General features: G+C 41.8%; 2 protein-coding genes and 1 long non-coding RNA gene across 5 annotated transcripts in view; 2 read left to right on the top strand and 1 right to left on the bottom strand.

The window, feature by feature from the left end:
* Nucleotides 1–11352, top strand: part of BEAN1 (brain expressed associated with NEDD4 1) — a 63589-nt gene extending 52237 nt beyond the window's left edge. For both annotated transcript variants that reach the window (XM_055726425.1, XM_055726424.1), the window contains one exon: nt 7696–11352. In XM_055726425.1, the coding sequence (XP_055582400.1) occupies nt 7696–8044 (349 nt within the window). In that variant the 3' untranslated portion in view covers nt 8045–11352. The remainder of the gene's footprint in view (nt 1–7695) is intronic.
* LOC129737335 (uncharacterized) overlaps nt 1–15450 on the bottom strand; it is a 182852-nt gene extending 167402 nt beyond the window's left edge. Inside the window, exons 1-3 of one of the 2 annotated variants that reach the window (XR_008735080.1) lie at nt 15137–15450; nt 14493–14548; nt 12448–12513 (exon numbers count right to left, since the gene is read on the bottom strand). This is a non-coding gene — a long non-coding RNA (uncharacterized LOC129737335). The remainder of the gene's footprint in view (nt 1–12447; nt 12514–14492; nt 14549–15136) is intronic. The other variant, XR_008735079.1, reaches the window with a different exon arrangement.
* Nucleotides 15451–15470: 20 nt separating this feature from the next.
* On the top strand, nt 15471–21701 carry LOC106631583 (uncharacterized). The gene is made up of 2 exons (XM_055726423.1): nt 15471–15871; nt 18035–21701. The coding sequence occupies exons 1-2, from the start codon at nt 15506–15508 to the stop codon at nt 19535–19537; spliced, it is 1869 nt and encodes a 622-aa protein (XP_055582398.1). The 5' UTR covers nt 15471–15505; the 3' UTR covers nt 19538–21701.
* Nucleotides 21702–23330: the final 1629 nt, after the last annotated feature.

Below are 23330 nucleotides of genomic sequence, written 5' to 3'. Positions count from 1 at the left end.
AGTCCCACCCCTGCTGCTGCAAGTCATCATTTTTAATAGAAGTTTACTTATTCCATAACAGAGTTTGCAAGGATCTTGTGTACCCATTATACTCACTCCAGAATATCTAAGGACAGATGCAATTCCTAATTATTATGGCAACCTTCTTATTTTCAGCTTAAATTTGTTTACAGCCATTTTATGATTATTTTTTTTTTGGTCATTTCCATTCCTCTCAAATACCCATACCTTTGTCTTTACTTACTTCTTGTATTTGTAGTCAAAAATCTCACATTCAGCCTGTATGTTATCAGGCTAAGACACAAAGTTCTCTTTGCTTTCTGTCATCAAAAACATCTGTTGGGATGCAGCCTTTCTCTACACCTGTCCCAGTTTCACTCAAGAAGTGCAAACTATTACTGCATATAAAAAAAACCCCACCCAAACAACCCTGCAGCAGTGAAAGCAGAAAAACCTGATGAAAGAGAGGCAGCGAGTATTTCTAACCAAAAATTTGTGCCATGCAGAACACTCACAACTTAAATCTGTTAAGTCATTGATAACAGTACTGAAAGAAGGATATTTTTCTGTAAATTCCTAGTAGTTAAACTTTCTGTTGCATACTGCAGATATTATTTCCTTCACCTGCTCAGAATTCATTCCTAGAATAATACAGCAAATACCTGTCTAGGAATATGATCCTAAAACATATCACATGGCAAACTTCCTCAAATATTAATAGGTCCTAAGCCTTCCTGCCAACAGGCAAAACTTGGTATTGTTGTTTAGAACACTGTTGTAGATTAACTCCGTGACTTGGGAGGCTACACGAGATTAATCTGAAATAAATTTGTCTTAAATTATTATTATAACTCAACCACTACCCATTGCTTCACTGTCTTTTACAGTATAATGTTTACAGAAATCCAGAGACTAAACACTGTGATCAAGTGGTTCTTATTATATATAAACTTAATGCTAGGATTAAGTGTGTCATGTAAAATCTTCATCACAGAATGACTGGTTTTATTTAAAACATTTATTTTAATTATTTAAAGCTGAACAATTTTGTTGAAATTGTATTATGCCAGTTTTAAATGCTATCTGGTATATGTTCTCATGAAAACACTGTTTACATTTAATTTCATTTTCCATCTGGAATATTCATCAAAGACTCACAAATTCCTCAAGATTATTTGACATATTGTACTGAAGAAAGATCCATGCTTTTAGTGCTTATTAACACAAATAGTCCTAGTGTAGTTGCTGGGAATCAAAAATTCCAGAAATAAGTAAGAAGAGAAATAATAAGCCAGAAAAAAAATTAAGTCCAGGTTTCCTGTCTCTTCAAGGTTTAAGTTACTTAAGCCTTAGACGTTGCCTTGAACAATACCTTGGGTTACATGTTTTACTATTTAAAAACATTAAAATAGAAAATAACAGTGTTATTTGTCCACGGTTACCTACTCCAAGATCAGGCAGGCACCTTAGAGGTGCATTTACGGCACCTCTGGGAGCTTAAAAGTCAATTAAGTTAAGAGATCAGCACCACTCTACAACGAATAAAAAGGGAGAGGTTCCTCCAGAGTACCTTAAGAGGAGTCTCCCCCTTGTTTAAATAGCCACATTTCAAACACAGGTGACAAAACATTTCCAGAAAATACTCCAGGGATTTTATGGAGCATCAGATCATTCCTTCAGGGCCCTGTCTTGGCTGACACTGTGGGCTTTTATCTCTAGGTGTTAAATGTTTGTTATTTACCCCCTCGCCCACTGTAACTTGGGATCAGTCAGAGTCAAAAATTCTGACGTAATACTATCCAGGCTCAGACACAGATGGATATTGATTTCATACTAACACAATAAGTAGGACTGCATAGGAGGAGGTGCCACTTAACCACATTTGCTTACTCTTGCACTGTCACTCTCCTAATTACTAGGCCCCAACAGTTCAGGGTGTTTCTTTTTTTAATAAACAAATTTTGGCTCTTCATTCTAAGTCACTGTGCAAGAATTAAACTAAGTGAATGACTGAGACAATCAGTGATATGGATTGCTATTATATGAAAATATTATAGCCCTGCTTAATAAATCACTGAAAGCATGCAAAAAGCCAAAATATAGTTAGTAAATGTACCTAGTGCCTCAAATGGAAACTGTCAGTATCAAAAATAAACCGAAAACATATCCTGTCTCATGACATATGTCACTATAAGAGCAGTTCTGCCAAGAATGATGCATTTCTTCATGATAGTTATACATCACCAAAGAATATATGTATTCTAAGAAAAAACACCTCAAAGGAAACACTGACAGATTTCCAAGCTGCTGTCCTACAAACCCTGCTGTTAGTAGATTACGGGCTCAGAGATAGCATCATCAGCTGAACTACTTACATGGTCATCAAACACATTATTTTTTCCTTTGATCTTCTTTTTAAAGATTTACAGTATATTTGTTCTAATTTCAGGTTTTCTTTATCAGGTAACATCATATAAACATCCTTTGTATTGTTTTCATCATAACAAACCTGTCAGCACATGTATTTTCTAGATTTAGTGATTCTGTTTAGCATTATTAAAAGAAGACAGTGGGTCACCAGTAAAACGGAAACAGTGCAACAGGACCAATTTTAGTGGAGTCGTAACATATAACAAATGAACAAAGCAAACAAAAGGAAACAAAAAGACATCTATTTAACAAAGAAGAACCCTTCATTCCCCAGATTTGCCTTTTTTTCACTAGTTACTGTTCACATCTTAAAAAATTTTGTAAGTAGAACCTTCTTTCCCCGGAGAGTAGGTCATAATTTATGAACGACAGCTAGTTAAATAAGCTCTTTTGGGTTTCCTTAGCAACAAACCTATCCTAATACTTACTGCAATGAGACCTGACAAATTCGTGAAGTTACTCCCCCCCCCCCAACATTCCAAGTCAACAAGGTCAGATTGAAAAGTTGCTGTATTTGTTAAGCAACATTCTTCTCTTTGCATATCACATTTACATGTGGTAAGATGTTAACAGCCATCAGCCTTCCCTGTCTTTCAGAGTATAATTATCCCTTAAAAACTCAGCAGCATAGTCTACAATGACAATGAACTTATTCTGACAAGAAACAAGGCCCAAAAAAACCCCCACCAACCAAAACTGTAGACAACAGCACATTTCATAACTGCCTGTACTAGCAAGTATTTTTGGTTTTCCACTTCAGTCATGCAAGCTCTATGCTCTTGCATTTTCGGTTGCAAAGCAAATATATAAACTCACATATATACATAGGTGTCATTCCCTTAGCAGTTACTGAGGCTGCACTTTCATAATATGGCTGAGAAGTTCTGCCTGTGAGCCGTGGTCTAAGACCTACCCGACTTCCTCCATCTCTTCTACTTCCCTTGTGTTGCACTGACGCCCTTCTGACTACACTGTGACCCTCTAACTTTGGTACCTAATTCAGTAGAAATTCAGCCCAGAAAACACACACACACAAAACCAAAAACCACCAAACCCCACCCACACACAACATTTATGCCTATTTAGCTCCAGAGTGGGTATCACGGTTTGGAGGAAGTAGTGCAAGGAACACAGTGGGAGTATGCAACAGGACAGGGGACAGACACTTCCTTTCAATTAAATGGACGTGGGCTCATACTGAAACCACAGCTTTACACATCTAAGCTTTACAGCTGCCACCTTCTCAGATGAAAGTTGCCATACTTAAGTTACTGGCATGTAACAGTATAATTTTAATATTAGGAATCATCATTACTGATTGTTATGGATGCACTGGTTCTTTTTAGTGGTAGCCATCATTACATAGTACCTCTTGGCCCCTGTGGTATCAAGGTTTCCATAGTAGCTGACAAGAAAGCAGCTTCTTCATGCTGTTCTAGTTTGTGAATAAAGAGACCTAAAAGCTCTGTCAAAGGTGCAGACCTCACGCTGCAGGACAACTTAGCCATACCACTTCGTTCATGATACACGCCTCACTGCAGTAAAATGCGAGAGTCCATTCACCTCTCCTCCTTAAACATGAAGCTTTACTTTAAGACAACAGTAAAGGTTTAGTCCAGTATCACCCACTGCAATCAGCTGCAAGAAATTATTTCTGTTACAATTTTTTATAAGTAATCCTTTAAATCTTTTGAGGAATGATTTTCCAACTGCCAACATACATGGACAGTGGGTGCTTATCAAATTATGTATTACTTATTATACTTGCTTAGAATCCTCTAATACAAAAAGATCTGGTAAAGCTGAATAAGTTTACGTATTATGGTCTCTTTGAAGGAGAGACTGCAAAACAAAATTCATGCTTGTAGTGTTGATAATTCATTAGTTATATTACAGGAGTACCTCTATAACAGTACTGAAAGCACAACCAAATTACTGAGGCTATTAAAAGGAGGACGGAAAAAAAAAACACCAAAACAACAACCACCATCCACAACACACTTGGAAACCAGGGGAAAAAGAATACACAATTAAAGTTGCTTGTATGACCTTAATTCACCTCCTTTCTATCCTCAACAGAAAACACAGGAACTTTTATCTGTACCCTTCACTACTAGTATTATAACAATAGCTGTTTGCAATGTCAGCGTTACAAGCAAAGATATCATGCTTTGAAGAGAATATAGGAAACAGTATCAAAATCATAAATTGCTAATGAAATACAAGAAGTTATTTAAAAAAAAAAAAAAAAAGCTAATTGCATGATTTGTACTTGCCTCCTTGGCCACAATGATGTACAGGCACATCTATGAAGGTGCCAAAAAGTTATTTGATTGAGAATCCTGCATGTGTTCTTTACTGCCCTATTCAGTTTTTAAAATGTGATCTTAATTGCTAAAAATGAGGGGGGAAACATCACTTGCATTGGAGTTGGGACAAAAAGAGAGAAATATTTTTAATCCATCATATGTATGAAGAAAAAGTGCCCTAACACTAACATACTGATATTTGAAACTAAACACTAAAATGCCAGGTCTTGAATACCATAATTTGCTACCCATTTGTCTTGATGCTTAAAAGTCCACTTCACACAAGATCATTTCACTATTTATCCCACCGAGCATGTTAGTTCTACAGAGCTGAGCTACAGTCCATGAAAGATATTAAATTAAATCCAAGGGAGAGAAATGCAGATGATCATGTAACAACAGTAAGTAGAAGGTTCATACTGTGTCCATTTCTCCTTTAGGTCAGTGGCAGATTTCCCTTGTGCTGGGCCTCTGCCCAGAATCAGGAGGCAGAGGAACTTCTTCTCTTTTGTATCTCAGCAAAGAAGATTCAAACTTTTCTACCTTGAAACTCACATTACTGTGGGCTTTTCAAAACTGAAACACTTTCACTATGTCGGTGCTCTTTGTTTACCTGATTAAAGTCAGTCAAAAACCATGGAAAGATTTTAAATAAGTTCACTAGGCTTTGGGTGAGCAAAATGTAAATTAACTAAAGACACATCTCATAGTAAGTAATCCTGCAAAGAGTGGCTCTTCCTTTACTCTTGCTGAGTTCATGACCAGTTGTGGACATCATGTCCTCAATCTCTGCCTGAGGTCTAAGATCTCTTAAAAGATTATCAGGTATGCTTCAGGGGCCTTCGTAGAGGCTGGACTGAAATCTTTTCCACATGCTATACAAAAACAATTCGACCTCTAGAAGTATGTAGCAGCCCAATTCAGGATCTTCAGAACAGATTTTTTTAAACACCGTTCTTTCTGACAGGAAATTTAAAATTTTCTGATCTGAATTTAAAACCATTGTCCTCAGGAATATAAAAATAAGATAAAAGGGAGGTAAAAATAAAACCATCTGTGGATATTTGAGTTACTAGTAACCTAGTACTAAGATTTCACTTTCTTACCTTTCCCTTCCCCAAAAACCACTTCCATCACCCAGACTAGGAACAATATCATCAAAATCATCAGGAGCGCTCTGAGGGAAAGGTATGAATGAATGCAGCAAAACCAAGTAATTTTCTAAGGCAGGGCCTCCATCCTTGACTGCAGTAGATGGGAGCTCTAACCAGTGCAAGCTGCCCTGCTGCAAGCCACTTACAACCTACAAGTAAGGTTTATTAACTATGGTTTAGCCTGGCAGTAATGCAATTACAGGGGGCAGAATGACTGCCTGCAGTCTCCTGGGAAGCCGTATGCTAAATATCATAAGTTTCAGGAAATATCCTCAATCTTAATGGCTCTGCAGTTAGTGTGGTTGAGGAAATAGGTTCTTAATTTGTCTGGCTCCAGCAGAACTGTTTTTCAGGTTAACTGAGGTATTTTACAGGAAACATTCCCTTCTTCAGAATTGGATTTAAAGCTATCCTGAAACAGTTAAACAAGGCAGCCACCAACAAAGCAGGTCCAACATTTAAGATGATGATGTTATGACTCTTCCTCACCTTTGTAGCCAGTGAACCAGAAAACCAGACCTTCCTTCAGACAACTAGACCTGGGCTGATTTGACAGCAAAAGCGGAGTCAGCTTTAGTTTGTGGACAAACAAAACAGGTGATGCTAAGACAGTCAGGCAGCGGACCACCCAAATAACAGACTAGATCCACCAGTTCTGGTTCAGCCCTTCTCAGGGCCACAGTGCAACCTCTGCAGAGCCCGTAAGCTCAGAGGGCTGGGCAGTGCCAGCACAGCACAGTGCAAATGCATGGAGCCTGCTCATGTCCACTCTGTCCCATCCCCGTCCTACAACACAGAACATGGGAAAACTCAAGCACAAAGACACACTGGTCTATTCAGGCTCATTATTTACCCCTCATGGGCCTCCCAAGGCTGTGCAGTCCGAGCTCCAGTCTGAGGTGTCCGTTTGTGTTCACACAGGGACAGCAAGCACTGAGCATGGCAGTGGAGTGAGGAGGTAATTAATAGGTTCCCCTGGCTCTAGCTCAGTGACACAGACAGAACTACAAGCCTGGATAGACCTGAGTTGGCTCCTCACAGAAACCCCACAAATTGGTCTGTCTTGCATTCCTCCTTTTTGGAAGGAACATGACAGGTAGTCTGCCAAGTCTCAGAATGACCAGCATGAGTCTGTCAAGATTATTCATCACAACTCTGCACCTCAGCAAGAAATCCTGCTGCCTCTGCCAGCACAGATCTGCAACCCAGACAACCCACCACATGTAACTGCTGGCTGAGCACCAGAGACCTGCGAGTCAGGAGGACACCATTTGACATTATACTCTAGAGTCCATCTAAAGTTCTCTATACCTTATTTCATAACTAAAATGGCAACACCACTTCCTTTTTCCTCAGCCATTTTCTAACTTCACTGCTTAGAAGCAGCTGAGAGCAGGACTGAGTCCCCACTGTGTTACACTCACGTGACTGGTGCAGCGTGCACAGCCTTGTGTGAGCCAGCAGTGTTATTCCTCCTGCTCCTGCATAACAGGCTGTAAGGAGCTGGGCTTATCCCCAGGGGCCCCAGCAGAACAATGCTGCCACAGATGTTACTTTCATGCAGGAGGATGGGGTCTGAACTGTCACTGAGACCTCTGGGATTATCTTTAGGTAGCTGGAGATGTGCTTTTAAGTATTATGCTCTGGAGTGTCTCACATGGCAGGATAAGCAAGGATGTGGCTGAGGAACAAAACACCAGATGATCCTTTTCTTCTCGCGTTACCTGCCCCTGTTATGCTGAAAATAATGTACTGTGGCATTTTTTACAGGAATCTAATGAAAAATTATTTTTTTCTTTCAGCTACGATGAATGTGTGGGGCCAGGAGCAACACAAATATATATTCCCACAGATGATCCTCCCCCATATTCTCTTACGGACCCTTGTCAAAGAAATGAAATATCTATAAACATTAGCTTGGAAGAAGCAGCAGCATCTGGGACTGCAGGACAAGCTGCAAATTATGCAGTCAGGCTGCAGGACTTGCAGCAGCCCATTTCATCCATCTCTTTGTCATCTCTCGCTCTGGAGGCTGCTCCCCTGTACGAGACGGTAGTGTGTGAACAGAATATCCCCATCCCACTCGTTCCAATGGAAGTACTGAAAAATACTTCCACTGACTACCAGACCCTTCTGAACCAAATCATGTGAATAAAAGTGGATCTTTCCTTCAATTCTTCTGAAGAACTCAGACCAACAAAAAACATTTAAATGGAAGAACAAAACCTCTGAAAGTTTTACTTATTTTATATCTTTAAACAGGGATGCAATGGGATTTTATTTTTTACAGCGAATTTTGAAAGTTTACCTAAACCTCCCTCTTTGTGCTTCAAAGTGTTCCATGACATCACACAGCATAAAAGAGCAGCAGTGACAAGTGGTGCATCTGACCTTTTTGAAGCATTTCAAAACACATTGAAATCAGCCACTCTTAACATAGATACATGTTATCCAGTCAAGCCTACTTGATTTTATGATAGTTCGCATGTTTTAAAGCAGAAGGAAAAAGATGAGCATTTTGTTGTCTTTCTAGGTTTCACTAGTAAGTACATTTCATTCAGTGTCTTGGCAACAAAGCATTTTTAAACAATGCTTTGTCTAAATATGTATTTCCTTAGACAGAGACAGAGCACTGCCTGCAAAATATGACTATCAGTGCCATACAGGAGTGAAAGAAAAAGGAGAATAATATTGTGAGTCACACTTTTCCTTTGGAAAGCCTGGCCAGTACCAGGCTTTCCAGAGCATTGCAAAGCCTGCTATTCAGTCTTCCTCAAAAAGAAACCAGCGGCAAGCGATGGAGAGGTGGCAATGGAAACCCAAACACCAATTGGCTTTACCTACAGAAGCTGAACTACAGCTGTGTGCAGGCTGGGAGCTGCATGCCCTTCACAGGGACTTGCTATAGCCAATGAAGGGCAGTGCCTGGAATCCCAGAAGATGCTTCATGCTGACTCCCATGCATGACTGCATTTTCAGGCCCTAACTGGTCTCTTTCTTCAGTAAGGAGCCTGTAGTGTTACAAAGGACCTTGATCTTTAGTAATTGCATTAGTGTGATATAAATCATAGATGCTGGACTTGGCATGCACAGTAACAGAGAACCTCACTTTGTACAGAAGCCTCTTTTATTAGGCATGATCCTTTTCACTGAAATTTTGGTACCCACAAATCTAGCCTCTGTTCACTCACATGTTCATTTGGTAAGTGCATACAAGTTGGAGATGCACACTGGCAGGAACAGCAGAGGCAAACTGCAGCTGTGAGTTTAGTCTTGCACAGTACACAAGCACCCTGTCTCCACGTAACAACTAAACTACATGTTCAACCAGTACGTGTTAGTAGAGTTATCAGAGGCTCATCTCCACTAAATCTTAGAGGTATTTTCAGTGAAAAAAATGGTATTTTTTTTTTACTCTGATAAAACAGACTACCCCCACTGAAGGATATGTAAAAATGAGTATAGTAAATATAAAATCGCGTTTTAGAGGAAGCATCATCCAAATTATTAAAATTGCACTTAGATTTTTTGTAAATACTAAATAATTTTCAACTGTAATCATCATTCAACACTGAAGATTGACACAATTATAATTAATACTTAGATGGGAAGTAATTATACGGTTCTTACTGCTGTATAAATTATACCATTACTGACTGAGTCATATGCACATGATGAGATAAGGTAAGTACACATTTTTTGCTAAGTAGATAAGAGTAAATATGTATTTTGCTAAAATAACAGAATTCTGTTGCAGTTCAGCAAGATTTTCAATATTCTTAGTATACTATATCCAAAACAACAAAAAAATCACAATTTTGCATTGCAAAACCGCTAGCTGGAATTGCCAGAATGTAGGCTGTGTTTCACATTTGTACTTTTAACAGACAGAACTATTCCTCTGTATAAAGTACAAATGTAAAGTTTTGTGGCATGCAAAGTATCCTGCAATAAGAGAAACAACACTCTACACCATCTATTAGGGGCCAGAAATGAAAACCAACATAGAAACGTACCAGTCAGTTTTACTGGCAGGAAAATAAAACATGAAGGAAAGCACAGCGGTTTATTTATGCAGAATAGGACACGCTTTCATAGCTGTGTCTTCCTGCAGCTATTGGAGACCTGCCTAGAATAGGGTAAGGCACTGGGACCAGACCGGCTTACTTCAGGCTGCTACTGGGGAGGTGGCGGGGGAAATCTAATAAACAAATATTAGGAAGCAAATGCGATTATTTTTTTCCCCCCTGAAAGCATGTCTCTTACATGTCTTACATGACAAACCTGAAGGTTCTTCTGAAGACAAGCACAGAGCGCTTTTCACGCCTGGCAGGCAAACCTCTACTCTGTTACAGATGTTTACAGTTTCTGTGCATGCTGGGAAATCCTTTCAACCTGTTAGGCTTTTTAACCTGACAGGGATTTCATGCCCTTCCACTAACTTTCTATCTGTGGTTTACAAAGTAAGCTGATTTTAAGTAGGCCTGTGATGAAAGTGGGAAATCTGTATTTTACCTCATGATAGAAATGCATTTCTAAGATTATAGAAAACTAATCAAAGCCTTTCTTCATTTGGTATGAGTTAAGCATCCTTAGCATTGCGACCTGGATTGCATGTAGCAGCATTACTTACCAATAGCTGACTACTCCCTCTTGTGGTGTACTGCTTTATAAAGTCAAGTGATCTGGTTATCACACTGCAAGGAGTTCACAATGAGGGGCTCGTCCAGCAAAATAATCTCAGCTCCTTTGTCACACAGATATGGAAGCCAACCAAAACATACACTTCCATACTGCAGCATTTTTCTAAGTTACCACTAAATGCATAGGCTACATCATTTGTTATAAACAAATACCCTAAAAAAACCCAAAACACCTGTGAATTAAAAGTAGAATATGCTACCTTCAGCGATACCTTACCACTATCACTTGCAAGAGTGGCTTAAAATTCTCTACTCTTGTTAATCTTTTTAACGAGGAGATACCAACAACGTTTTGGGAAAAAAAGCTTATGAATCCAACCCTGCAAACAGACAATACTTGAAAGAGAAGTTTACAGCTCCAAAGCTGCTCTAACAGCTTCCAACACTAAACTGGAACAGCATTGAGATTTCTAGTAATGATACAGTAAGAACATGTTTTCATTTCTTGAAGAATATTTAAGATCCCAGAAAAATCTTGGCAAAGCTGACAGCGTCTCCTAACACTCCTCTTAAGAAATTCATGTCCTCCTATCAGACTGTATCGTAAACTCTCACATAATTTTAATGGTAGTGCTAAAACTGGCTTAACACAGGCCTTTCATTTATTACATGACTAATATGAGAAAGAAAATTGTTTGGACATGCTGTTTCTTGCTACACGATAACAGTACTGTATTTCTGTAGTCACCTCTTTTGCTTTGATTTTTAGTATATTGATCTTTACACAAAACTTTCAGTAAAGAACATACATGTATAGCCTCTGCGCTTTTTATTGTGTCAGTATCACTTTGGTACTACCCACAGCCTTTATTTAGCCTCCTGTTAATCAGACAACTAAGCAACTGTTGACTAAGCAACATCACAGTTCAGCCACTTATATTTGGATTTTACATTTGTCAGAGATCACAGGAATAAGCAGCCATCAGAGCAGTCAGGTCTCTTCTGCTCAGGCAGACGAGTCCATGTGTGCCCAGCCAGGATCAGCCCAGCTAAGCAAGAGCAGAAAGGGAAGAGTCTACAGTACTGCTGCAGTGAAAATTGTTACCTTTGAAATATTCTCAGGCATTTCAGGAAGCATCAGAAACCCTCACAAACACATACATAGGTACATCTGAAAATTACTGAGGTCAGGAGACTGGAAAATGGCAACATGTCACCAAGGGAAAAAGAAAAGGCAGGAAATAACAAGCCAGTCTTCCCAGAAATATTCAAACAGGTAACTTTTTAGCACAGCAAGGTGTGTAACAGTATTTCCTGAATGGAAACTACATCAAACTGATCTAACTCTCATGGTACAGTCTGACAAATTATTCTCCTCCTTAAACTAAAGACATACTGTCTACATAAAATTATAACCACAGACTTCTGTAAATTAAAATAATAATCATCATACAAGGGAGTATCAACTGCTGTTAGTTTGAAAGGATGCATCAGGTGGGATCACCTATGTCCTAATGAAAATGCTGAGTGTTGCGGGATTTCAGAGCTTTGAGAGAGAATGGACCTATTAAAAATCATCAATTTACGTTAAACTAAGAGAGGCAGGAGTATGTAAGACAACAGGACTGGAATTCAAAGAGACAGAGGAACAGCCTGAAAAGCACAAGATACAGCTCATTGAGGACAAATACAAGTCCTGCACTTGAGAAATGTAGGCTCAAATTCACAAACACAACACAGAACAACCTGTTAAGACTACAGGAGAATGTCTGAGAATTAGACTGAAACAAATACGGCCTAACTGTGAGCCAATACTGTCACACTACTAGGAAAAAAAGAAAAACTAATAACAGCCTGGGAATACAAACAGTGCTGTTATTCTTAGAACATTCAAAATAGCTCTTCACTCACTACTGGTCTGTTAGGAAACCAAGTCCAGGCTGAAGCTGTACACTTCAAGGAGGACGACAAACTGGACTACCTAGGAAAAAAGAACAAGAAAGTTAAAAGGTCTGGTTATTATTTTTCTTGGTTTTCCATGACAGAGAATAGAAAGCTGTTCCCCACTGCTACATAGAAATGAGATACTAGAATGAAGGGGAAAGATTCCACATGTTACTGAGAATGGAAAGCCCAAGTTTCAGTCCTCTCCTTCTAGTGGAGCTTTCCATGTCCTCTCTTTAACACTGTCTGACAGTGTCTGACACTGCTTCATGGCCTGGGAATTGTCAGTTGTACTTTTGTTTCCAAACCCTAGATGTTCTGCCAATACCCTCTGGGAAGGACGATTCTCTTAGCCCAGACCACATTAGTGACCCAGTGAGAACTACAAGATTCCTAACACCATACTGTTGTCACAGCAAAAAGCTACATGTGAAATGAGAATATTTCTGTTGATATATATGTTGATATAAATGTTGATAGATAGAAACTAAATCCATGTTTTCTGAATCCCCAACGGCATCTCATGTATTAAAACTTCTTCTCAGCTAGCAAAGTTCATCTTTATTTCCCTTTTCCATAGCTCACAGTAACACATGCTTGAACACTGCCTACTGAACTCATAAGCATACCATAAATTAACAGCCCAGATTTTCAGACAGGTCCACATGCTTATTTGTTCTTATTTGTTCTCCTGCATTTCCTATCAATGCCATTACAATAGCCCTTCTCTGCCTAAATTAGCCCAACTACAATGAAAAAAAAAAAGAAAAATCAGGTATACAACTTGATGGAGTTCACCAGCTATTGGCATTATATCTTTTGAACTCCAGGGAAACAGCAACAGTTTGCATGCGCAGCTGGAAGCGGCCATTCCTTTCTACTGAATTCCTCTTCTCCCCTAGAACTAATGACCAGGCTTTTATCTTGCTGTAGTCTTTTTCATAAAGTCTATCTTCTGTAACACCCCAAATGAAACTAAATCCATTCACAATGGAGAGACTTTTTTTTTTTTTTAAATAAATTCAAATGACAATGAAGCAGTGAAAGAACCCTGTAAAACTTAAGATTATTTTGTCACAGCTTTGCTCCTCGCAGTATTTTTTATTTCTTCAAGAGATTGAAATCAATAATAAACAAAATTAATACACCCAGAAAAGAGCAAAAGTCCTTTGCAAAACCTCATTGAAAATCTCTTTCAAAATTTCATTGATGAAGGAGGAGCAAGATGGGAGACCTCATAGCTTAGGAAATTGCAAATGGACTTTTGAGCACCCGGGTCATGGGCAAGTACTCTGCCCTGTTGGCAGTGACAGGATTGGTACCACACACACATGCCAGGGAAGCAATTAAGTTTCCCTTTTAGAAAACAGGCTTTCAAAGTATTAAGACCTTCAAAATACAGAAAATAAATCCCATTTTTGGAGGCTGTACTGGGAAACTAATTCCAAGTGTAACAATGCAATAATAGGTAGATATATGAGATAATACAGAAAATACTGAGTTATACAAATATGCTCTACTGAGAAGCGAAACTCTCAAAAGAACCAACGCAAGATTCCCTGAATCATTCTACTAAAACATGCCTGGCTTTAACAAAATGCAGCTATTCTATACATTAAGGGGAACTGCAAAGCATAAAGAATCCAATCCTACCCCTGTGGGAGCGGGTGTGCAGAAACATGAAATCCAACCCTTTCATTTGGGTCAGTAAAGTTTTGCACATGGCAAGAAGAGAACTAAGTTGCCTGCAGGCACCCTGCTAAGAGTATAGCCAAGCTTGTCTGTGTATGCATGCGCATATGGTAGAGGAGGAAACGCAGACATAGCGGCAGATGGCCAGATGGCCTCATTTTAACATGTGGTGGTAGTATGGGGATTTGTTCCCCCTTCCCTCTTGGCTAGATGAGCAATTTTTATATAGCAATTATCCATACACAAATTCTACAAAAGTATTTCCTAGTGACATTTCACTTGGAATGACGATCAAAAGCATATGTTTTTGGAAAACCCACTTGCCTGGAAAGTCAGAGAGAAAACCGGTTTGTTTGCAACTCCATACAGCCACTTTCTGCAAGAAAAGAAACAGGACTGCGGTCAAGCCTGAGATTTCACTTAATCAGAAGAAGCCACACATTCCCAGTGGTTAGCAGTGAGACAGATATTCATTTAAAAACCTATAGTGTAATGAAGACAATCTATAATAAGATGAGCCATTAAAAAAACATTAAGCCAAATTCACACTTGCAGCAAGTAAAGTCAGCAGAGACACCACTGAAGGCACCAGCCCAGCTGGTCTACAAGGAAAATTAAGGTCAAGGGAGGCCGATGCTGACACTAAGTTATAAAATCACACAGGTGAACTACATTGTAGCAGCCATATGAAGTGATGCCAAAATTCAGGTTCCGAAAGTCAAGATTAGCAAAACCATCTGGACAAAAAGTCGGGTTTGTTTTCCAGCTGCTGGACTCGACCTCCATTTCAAACCCTTTCCAGGAAACTTCTCAGCTACCATAGCAGAAGACCCAAGCCTGTTTCATCTGAGGCAACATACAACAAGAATAACAAAACACACAAAGAGAGGGTTATGTTACAGATGCTCCCACTTCACCCCACAGCGCAGTCACCATTAGGGCAGCCTTCACCCCCACGCCAGACCTTGACCACCGAGCCAAGCCTCCCCAAGCCGACAGCAGACACCTCCCTTCATGGCCCGCGGGCAGCCAAGAGAGCAGCCGGGACCACGGCACTGGAAAGAGGCAGGAGCAGGCCCGGAGCAGCCGGAGCAGGAAGCGAGAGGCCTCACCTCAGCGCGGCGCGGCCTCACCTCGCCTCGCCTGGGCAGCGCCACGCGGCCCCGCTCAGCGCCACCAGCCCGCGCACAGCGCCGGAGATCGCCCCGCCCACGCGGCAGCGCCGGCCCCGCCCTCCCGCCTTTCGCTTTCAGTTCGGCGGGGCGCCCGCCCCCCGCCCTGACTGACACGGCGGGGCACCACTGACCGCCCGGCGCGGCCGGCGCAGCGACCAATGGCGGCCCGAGCGGCGCCGCGGCCCGCCGGGAGGCCCAGCCGGTGCGGCGGCGCCATGAAGGAGCCGGCGGCGGCCGAGGAGGAGGTGTTGCGGGACTATATGGCGTACTACGCGGCCCGAGGGGCGGAGGGGAAGCTGGCGGCCTGCGACGAGGCGGCCCTGAAGGCGAGGGCGCGGCGGCTGCTGGGCTCGCGGCGGCGCGGCGCCCTGGACGTGTGCGGCGTGGCGGAGCGGTGCCGGCGGGCCCGCGGCCGGCGGGGCGGCCCCGTCCTGCGCGACCTGCTGAAGGCGCTGGAGGTGCTGGAGCTGCTCTGCATCAACCTGCTGCTCAGCCCGTGGCGCAAGGAGATCCGGTCGCTGAAGGTGGGCGGCGCCGCGGGGCCTGGGCGGGGGGCGCCGCCGGGCCGGGGAGGCCTCGGCCGGCCTGTGGGGTGGTGGCCGCGGAGCTCCGAGGCCTCTTCCCCGGGCCTGCGGCGCAGGGGGCTCGGCAAGCCGGGGACAGCGTGAGGAGCCCCTTTCGAACGGCGTAGGGGTGCCCTGAGCGCTGCGGGGTGTTCGCTGGCCTTCGGCGGCCTTGGCCTCGCCGAGACTGGGCCTGCAGGGGCCTTCCCAGGAGCGCTGAGCAGCTCAAGGGGCTGGAAACGGAGACAAGTTATCGTTAGCATTACAGACGTTATTATTATCAGTTGTTGTGAGTTAGCGGGGAAGTAAAAAGATACAGTGAAAGGCACAGATGACCGTTACTCTGAGTTTTAACCTTTGCTTGCCCATAAGGAGGTGATGCTTTTTAGCCCTAGTTGTCCCTTTAGTTACAGTTTGATGCCAATGGCCGAGTGGGCCGGTATCTTGCTGGGCCGGTGATTTTGCCACCTGCCCAAGCTCTGGTGAGTGCAGCTGGTGCAGTGGGTAGGAAACCCCTCCCCTAAGAAGGAAATGCTGTTGCTGTTGCAAGGTGGAAGGTTACCCTGCTTCCCTAGAACATGTCTCATGGTCCGGAAGAGACAGCGGTCGTCAACGCATGCAAAACCTACTTGTATTTAAACAAAATACCTGAATACCCAAGATGCAAAGTTACTTCCCTTCCTACAGCAACGGGTGCTGGTGAGGAAAAGCCATTTCTTTCCTTCTTCCTGACCTTAGGTTCCATCTGTGGATTCTCAAACAGCTGTAGATTCTCCTCATTCATCTCCCTAAAACAGGGCAAAGCGTAAGATAACCAGGTCTACAGTTAATGGGCTTATCTTTTCATAACATGAGAATCCTATGCGTCGTTAAAATCAGCACCACTGTGGGTAATCCAAAGTGCAAGACAGCCTGCTGAAGGCCTGAAATAATTCGACTGCAAGGCACAAGTTGGACAGTCACCAGTATCTTGTGTATATACAGGTCTGATAAAAAGTTTCTTGCTGTATGTGGAATACTTGTTCACGTGTCCTGCCTCTCACCTGCTCTGATGTCACCCCCCTGCATGCCTGCACTTTACTTCCCCTCCAGAAGAAACAGAAGCTGAGAAGTAAGACACTGTTGACAAATTTATCTGAGAATGGGCTGAGCCTTGGTCCTGCACTGTATTATGGCCTTTTAGGTTAATGGCCTTTTTTGAAGTCAGCTTTGTCCTCCCCCAAGCATGTGCTTCTGAGACTAATGCTTAGGACTCAGCCTTAGGAAGCAGGTCAGTAAGTCTCACTCTGGGCAGCCTGAAAATAAGGTATCCTAATTCTGGAGGTCTTGACTTTGCATTCCTGCCTCCATTCTGTTCTGACTTGCCTGGAGTTGGTTATGCTTATGTCAACATAGTCTGTTCAATCACAGTGTTTCAGACAAAACCAAAAACTACTTCCAGTTTACAAACTAGGCCTCATGCCTGGGGTAGATGTTGAACGATTTTTTTAAGTTGTTACACAGCAACAGCATTTTATTCAAGCTGTATTTTGGCAGTGTTTCTGCTAGAATAGTCTCCCTTCAAAAAGATGCTTTCAAAGAAATGGCAGCTTAATTCAGGGGAAGTAGAGTTAAAGCAGGAGTCTGAAACATGCAAAATGTGACAGTCTTGTCACCAATTAAGAAATATGATTAGCACAGAGAGTGCATCATGTCTGTTTCTTTAGGAAAAGATTAGACCTCGGTGATTTATTCTACGAATCTTCTTTTGTTTAAAATTTTCCGTTCTTCAGTCGAGCACATAAGATTTATTTCGGAGGTTCTGTAGTTTGACTAAAATTATTTTTTACTCTGTTTTGAATACTGATGCTTTTAGCCAGTATCTCAGCAGGTTTAAACTGGCGTAACTTAACTGAAATTAATGTGCTATAGCAAAGCTATAATGCTTGGGAGGCTGACAAAATAATGCAGTTAGAAAGGCCTCACTTTGATTCAAAATTCAGGCTTTTAGGAACATAGTTTTTTTAAAAGATGTAAGTAATTTTTTAAATACTTTTGATTTTTAGGAAATCTTTCATGCTTCCCCTCACCCCCACCCCCATCCCCCAGTGTTCATCTGTTTTACAATGTTGCATTCTGTTTCAGACATTCACCGGTAATTTTGTCTACTGTATTCAGTCTGTGCTCCCAGATGACATTGTAAAAACAGTACTGGAGAAAATAGGTTACATTGCAACAACAGCAACAGAGTTTTCACTTGTCAAAAAGAGAAACAACGAGGAAACAAAGCAGACTGCATTTGAAATGTTCCTGGCAAGAATTGAGTGTGAAACCATCCTTGAAATGACAAATGAAGAAAAACATAGCAATTTGGAGAAGACCTTAAAGAAGCAAACACAAATGCACGGGCATCATGGAGATAACGACAAAGAGAATCAACCCCTGAGAGAAGATGCTGAAAATCTAGAAAATAAAGAAAACAGTGAGACATCTTTGTGCCTTGCTACTCAACAGAAGTCTTCAACTAATAGTGATATGTACTTTGAAACTGCTGAGGATCTCAAGATCAAAGATGACATGCCTCAGTTAGCAGTTGCTCAATCCACTAACAGGCTTCAGGAACACCAAAGGCAAGTCATTAACACTGTACATTTTCCAGGCAAATGCTCAGACAGCGAGGACTTCTTGATCAAATATAGTGACATTGTTATAGGACAAACACCTATTTTCAGTGAGACTCTTCCTCCAAAAGCTTTTGAAAAAAAGCCAAGAGTCAGTCTAAGTGAAGAATGTGTTTTGGCAGTCACTGCAGAGTCAACTGCAAATGAGATCAGGCCTGTGCCACTCTCACCAGGAGCAAGCGGTCCGCCAGCCTTTGCAATATTTGCTGACAGCTCTTGTGACAGCAAAAACACTTCGGTGTACAAAGCTCAGGTCATCCCTGAAGAATCAATTGAAGCAGAAATTAACGATGCCATAAATTGCATAGACCCAGACCCTACAGATGAACCCAATGAGCTGAAGTCTCTGCCATACAAGGACGTTGCATCTGTCCAAAACTGCAGTGTCCCTAGGGAGGAGGAGGATTGTGAGCTGCCTTTAACCTTCACAAAACTACAGATCGAGGACTCTCAGGAAGACCTTAGGTATCCAGTAGAGGAAACTGGCCAACCTGAGTCAGTATCATATGCAAGTACAAGTGACAGGCATGTAAAAGACCTTAATCACTCCAAAATAAAACATACATATCTGACTAACGCTCAGATGCAGAACACAGCAGCTGTACATACTGAGCCATCTTCAGATCTATGCTGTACTACTGGGAACATGGAGGATTCCACAACTGGTTCTGATAGCAAGAGACTATTAATGGATACTTCTAATGCACATACAGCATCCGAGTGCTTCAGACACATTAGAGAGCCCCCATACCTCACCTACATTCCACCACAAAGTATTGATGTTCAGTCTTCATGCATAAGAAGGACCAACACACAGGGCAGAAGGAACCTCTTGCAGCCTGAATGTGACTCTTCTGAATGTGGTGAAGTAAAGCTGGAAAACTGTAATTCGAAAGTAAATGAAATCCAGGAGCCTTATGTCATTATTGACAAAACTGACCAAGGAATGTTATGCCATCACCCTTGATTCTACCAGTGCTTTATTTGTAATCTGCCTGGGTTTTTTCCTCTCACTTGTGGCCTTGATCATGTTTTCAAGGAGATAATTAGCTTTGTCAAAACTTTATAAAAACAAACAAAAAAAAATCCGCCACCCATTTTGGACAGTAAAAAAAGGGAAGTAGTTGAACAAATTCTTAATTGCCCACTCTCATCTGGAACCTTGGGCACTGCAACCTCAGTGGTCGCCTTTCTAAAGCATCAGCAACATCTGTAAATTGGAATCCATTTAATTCATTACCCAGATTCCTTCTGGCTGTACTTAATGCCAGACAGGTTTCTTCAGTTAAGCACACTTCTATACTGTTCTCCTTTTTTTGATTTGTTTTTGGGGGGTTTTGGTTGGGTTGTTTGGTTGGGTTTTTTCCTTTACAGACCTATTCCTGGAGTATTCTTTTGAGTATAACATGCTGTACAATGATAAAAACAGGTAAATGTTTCTAAGCTGGAAGACCCAACTTCATAGCTTACAAATGCTATACTAGCGCTTACTTCTGTTAACTCATTACATTCCTGTGAAGCTGTGCTCTGAGCTAATCTTGCTCTTGTTTTCAATTAAAAGTTAAGTTTAGAAAGTTTGATAATATTCCTTTAGGTTTAAAGAAGGAAATAGCCCTGTGAACACTTTTGGTTTTATAGAGGCAATAACCCATAACTGCAGATTTTATACCTGTCTTCACTTGTTACCAACATTTTTTGTGGCTACCACCACAAATTTCAAGAGAAGCACTGAGCATCATAATCATTCACTGCTACCAGATGAGCGACATCCAGCCACTGCTGCCATTTCTGTTACCCCTGTTCCTGCCACTTAAGTTTGCTCCGGCTTTGGAGTTCACTGGACTTTTCTGTAAGCCAGTTCAACTCGCTTCATGGTGGGGAAGAAACTGCCATTCTCTGCCATTTTAGAAGCAGGAAAAAAGTCAGATCAGAGAAGGGTCCTGGTGAGCACTGCAGAAGCCAGGGTAAGGAATACCCTGTAGGTGGGAGTGCTGTGTGAGCACTGTGCTGTGAAGGAAAGGGAGCAGGACTGATAGGTCGGATCAGCTGTAAGCTGGAGTCCCAGCACTGACAACCTCTGTCATACAGAGCATTTAATTAAATTTAGAAAAGCACACAGTCGCTGGTACTGTATTTCAGCACAGTCTTCATTGCTTCTTTATGCATTTGTTACCTAGAAAGACAGCCGAATACTGCTTCAACTAACTTTTCCAGTAGCACATCAATGCTAAGAATGTGTTGTCTTATGTATAGTTAAAATATTCGCTGAAATTAATTTGGTATATATTTTTTATAATTGTTTATAATAAACTTCCCCCCAAAATTCGAAGAGGAGCACATGGATTACACTAGAAAAACCTCAGGAGCTAAAATGTAAAGATCAGCTTTTTGTCATCACCTGATCTCAGCACTGTAGGGGGAGTAAAACTTTGACCAAGCTAACATGAAGTGACAGGACTGCCTTCAGCTGTACAAGAGGTTAGGAGAAACAGATGTTATGAACATTATACTTCTGTACTGGTTCTGGCTAGGATTGAGATAAGTTTCTTAACAGCAACCTTCGCAGTGATGTGTTTGCGATTTGTAGCTAAAATTTTGAAAATAGGAGAGTGTTTTGGTTATTACTGAGCAGTGCTTGCACAGTGTCACAGATTTCTTTTTCTAAAAAAATTAGAAACCCCGGTTAGGAACTGGGAGAGGGCAGAGCTGGGACAGCTGACCTGAACTGGCTAAAGGGATATGCCATACATGCTCGGCAGTAAAACTGGGATGGCAGAAGGTTGGGGGTTTTGTCTGCCAAGGTAGCCACTGCTCAGAGATGGGCTGGGCACGGGTCTGCTTGTGGGAGGTGGTGAGTTACTGCCATTGCATCACTTGTTTGCCCCCACCCTCTTTCCTTCACTTACTAAACCTCTATCTCAACCCAAAAGTTAACTTGATTTTGCTCTTCTCCCCTGTCCTGCTGGGGAAGGGGGGGAGCAAGCAGCTGTGCAGGAGCTTAGCTGCTGGCTTGGTCAACCCACACTATCTCCTTACTCTTCTTTCAAGTACCCATCTGTTCTTCCTAACCATCTTGGGTTTATAAGCTATATTTTCCCCCTGTGGGGGTTATTAAAATTATGTGTTTTAAATCTTGTATTGTGTCAATTATTCAGGAACTCTGATTTAAAACTGCAAAAACCCTTTCCCGTCACAAATGAAGGTATCTCCTAAGCATTAAAGATGACCATGGGTACTACAGGATCCACATACCTAACATCCCACCTTCATCTTTACTGTAGCTGTACAAGGAAAAGTATTTAACAGCAATTTACATGTGAAAAACCACTACAAAAGGGAACTAGAGACCAGCACCTGAAAAGACACTACCTTGGGCATCAATGCCATGCTGCTGGCCTTCATTAAACTTGTTAACACCTAGGATGAGGAAACAGTTACTTAAGTCTTTACTAAACTTCCCCTCATGGGCCTGTGCACTGTTTTTTCCATCTTCATGCTACTTGGTGTACAGGAGACTTAAGTTCTTCACTTGGCCCATCTGAGCAGAGTTTTGGACCAGCATCTTCCATACCCAAGAGCTTATGCACAACCTCACATGAGGAAAAAAAAATTATTTAGAGGGTCTTCCAGAAGAGAGAAAGCATAGCTCTAACTTACTAATAGTACACCACTGCTCCACAAAGTCACGGGAACACTGGTGGAGAGAGTAGTGATGAACAGTGCCCACCAAACAGTTGAACTGCACAACATTTATTAAATACAAAATGGCCATGTTCTGAGGATCTACCTCCTGTTACCCTTTGAGTACCTGGATTGAGGAAGACTCTCCTCTTTATGGCAGATTGGCCAGGACTGGTAGTAAGTGTCCTATCTGCCTTTGTAGGGAGAGCTGCTATGCACTTAAGTCTTCTGGATGTTTTCACCTGAGTTTGCCATTGCTGCAAGAACACTTTTAACTTCTATTCCTGTACAAATGGTAAGGGTTTGAGGTCTTGTACTAGAAACTACTTTTGTATTTGCAGATTTATGGGGTCTCAAGAAACAACTGCTTTACAATTGAAGATGCCTGTGAAGAGACAGGATTTGAAAACCAGCTGAACTAAAAGTCATATTTAATGGGTCTTAGGCAGCAGTCCTTTGTGCAACTGCTTCCACATCAGTAAGGTAGAACCAGGTTTAAAATCCTAGTTTTAAATACAGTCAGACCTGAGAAGAGGGACAGACAAAAGGGGATATAAGATTTCTGACCCCATCTGCCAGTGCCCTCCTGTCCCTGTTGGCAATAATCACTGCACCTCTCCTTGGCTAATTAAAATAAGAGCAACCACTCAAGCAGCGCTGCTAGCCAGCGAGAAGGCTGCCTGGGCCCCTTTCTAAGGGGAGGTGGTTTGTGTTTGTAAAATGCGTGCCTATCCTCTGGTGAGCTGTCAACTTTAACCGTGCTACAGCTGGTCCTGATTGTCTATGAATTGAATGGGGATTTACTGACTGATGGGATGTCTTTCCATCGTAGAGGCACAAGGCCAATTCTGTTCACAAATTTATATGCTACACACAACCACTTTGAATGGCTCTGCTCTCCCAAGCCTTGGATTAGAGGAATTCTCTTTTGATCAGTGTAGGCACAGAGCTCAGGCAGGAGACCTGGTAGCTGGGTGATACACCACTCTCCCTGCAGGGTCTCTTACAATAGTCATTTTCCCCCCCTTAACATTCATATCACACATCCACCCTCGCAGTGATGTAAGGTGCTCATGAAG

Source organism: Falco cherrug, chromosome 14, assembly GCF_023634085.1.
Source record: "Falco cherrug isolate bFalChe1 chromosome 14, bFalChe1.pri, whole genome shotgun sequence".
Classification (NCBI taxonomy): Eukaryota; Metazoa; Chordata; class Aves; order Falconiformes; family Falconidae; genus Falco; species Falco cherrug.
This window is presented reverse-complemented; position numbering and strand designations above follow the sequence as displayed.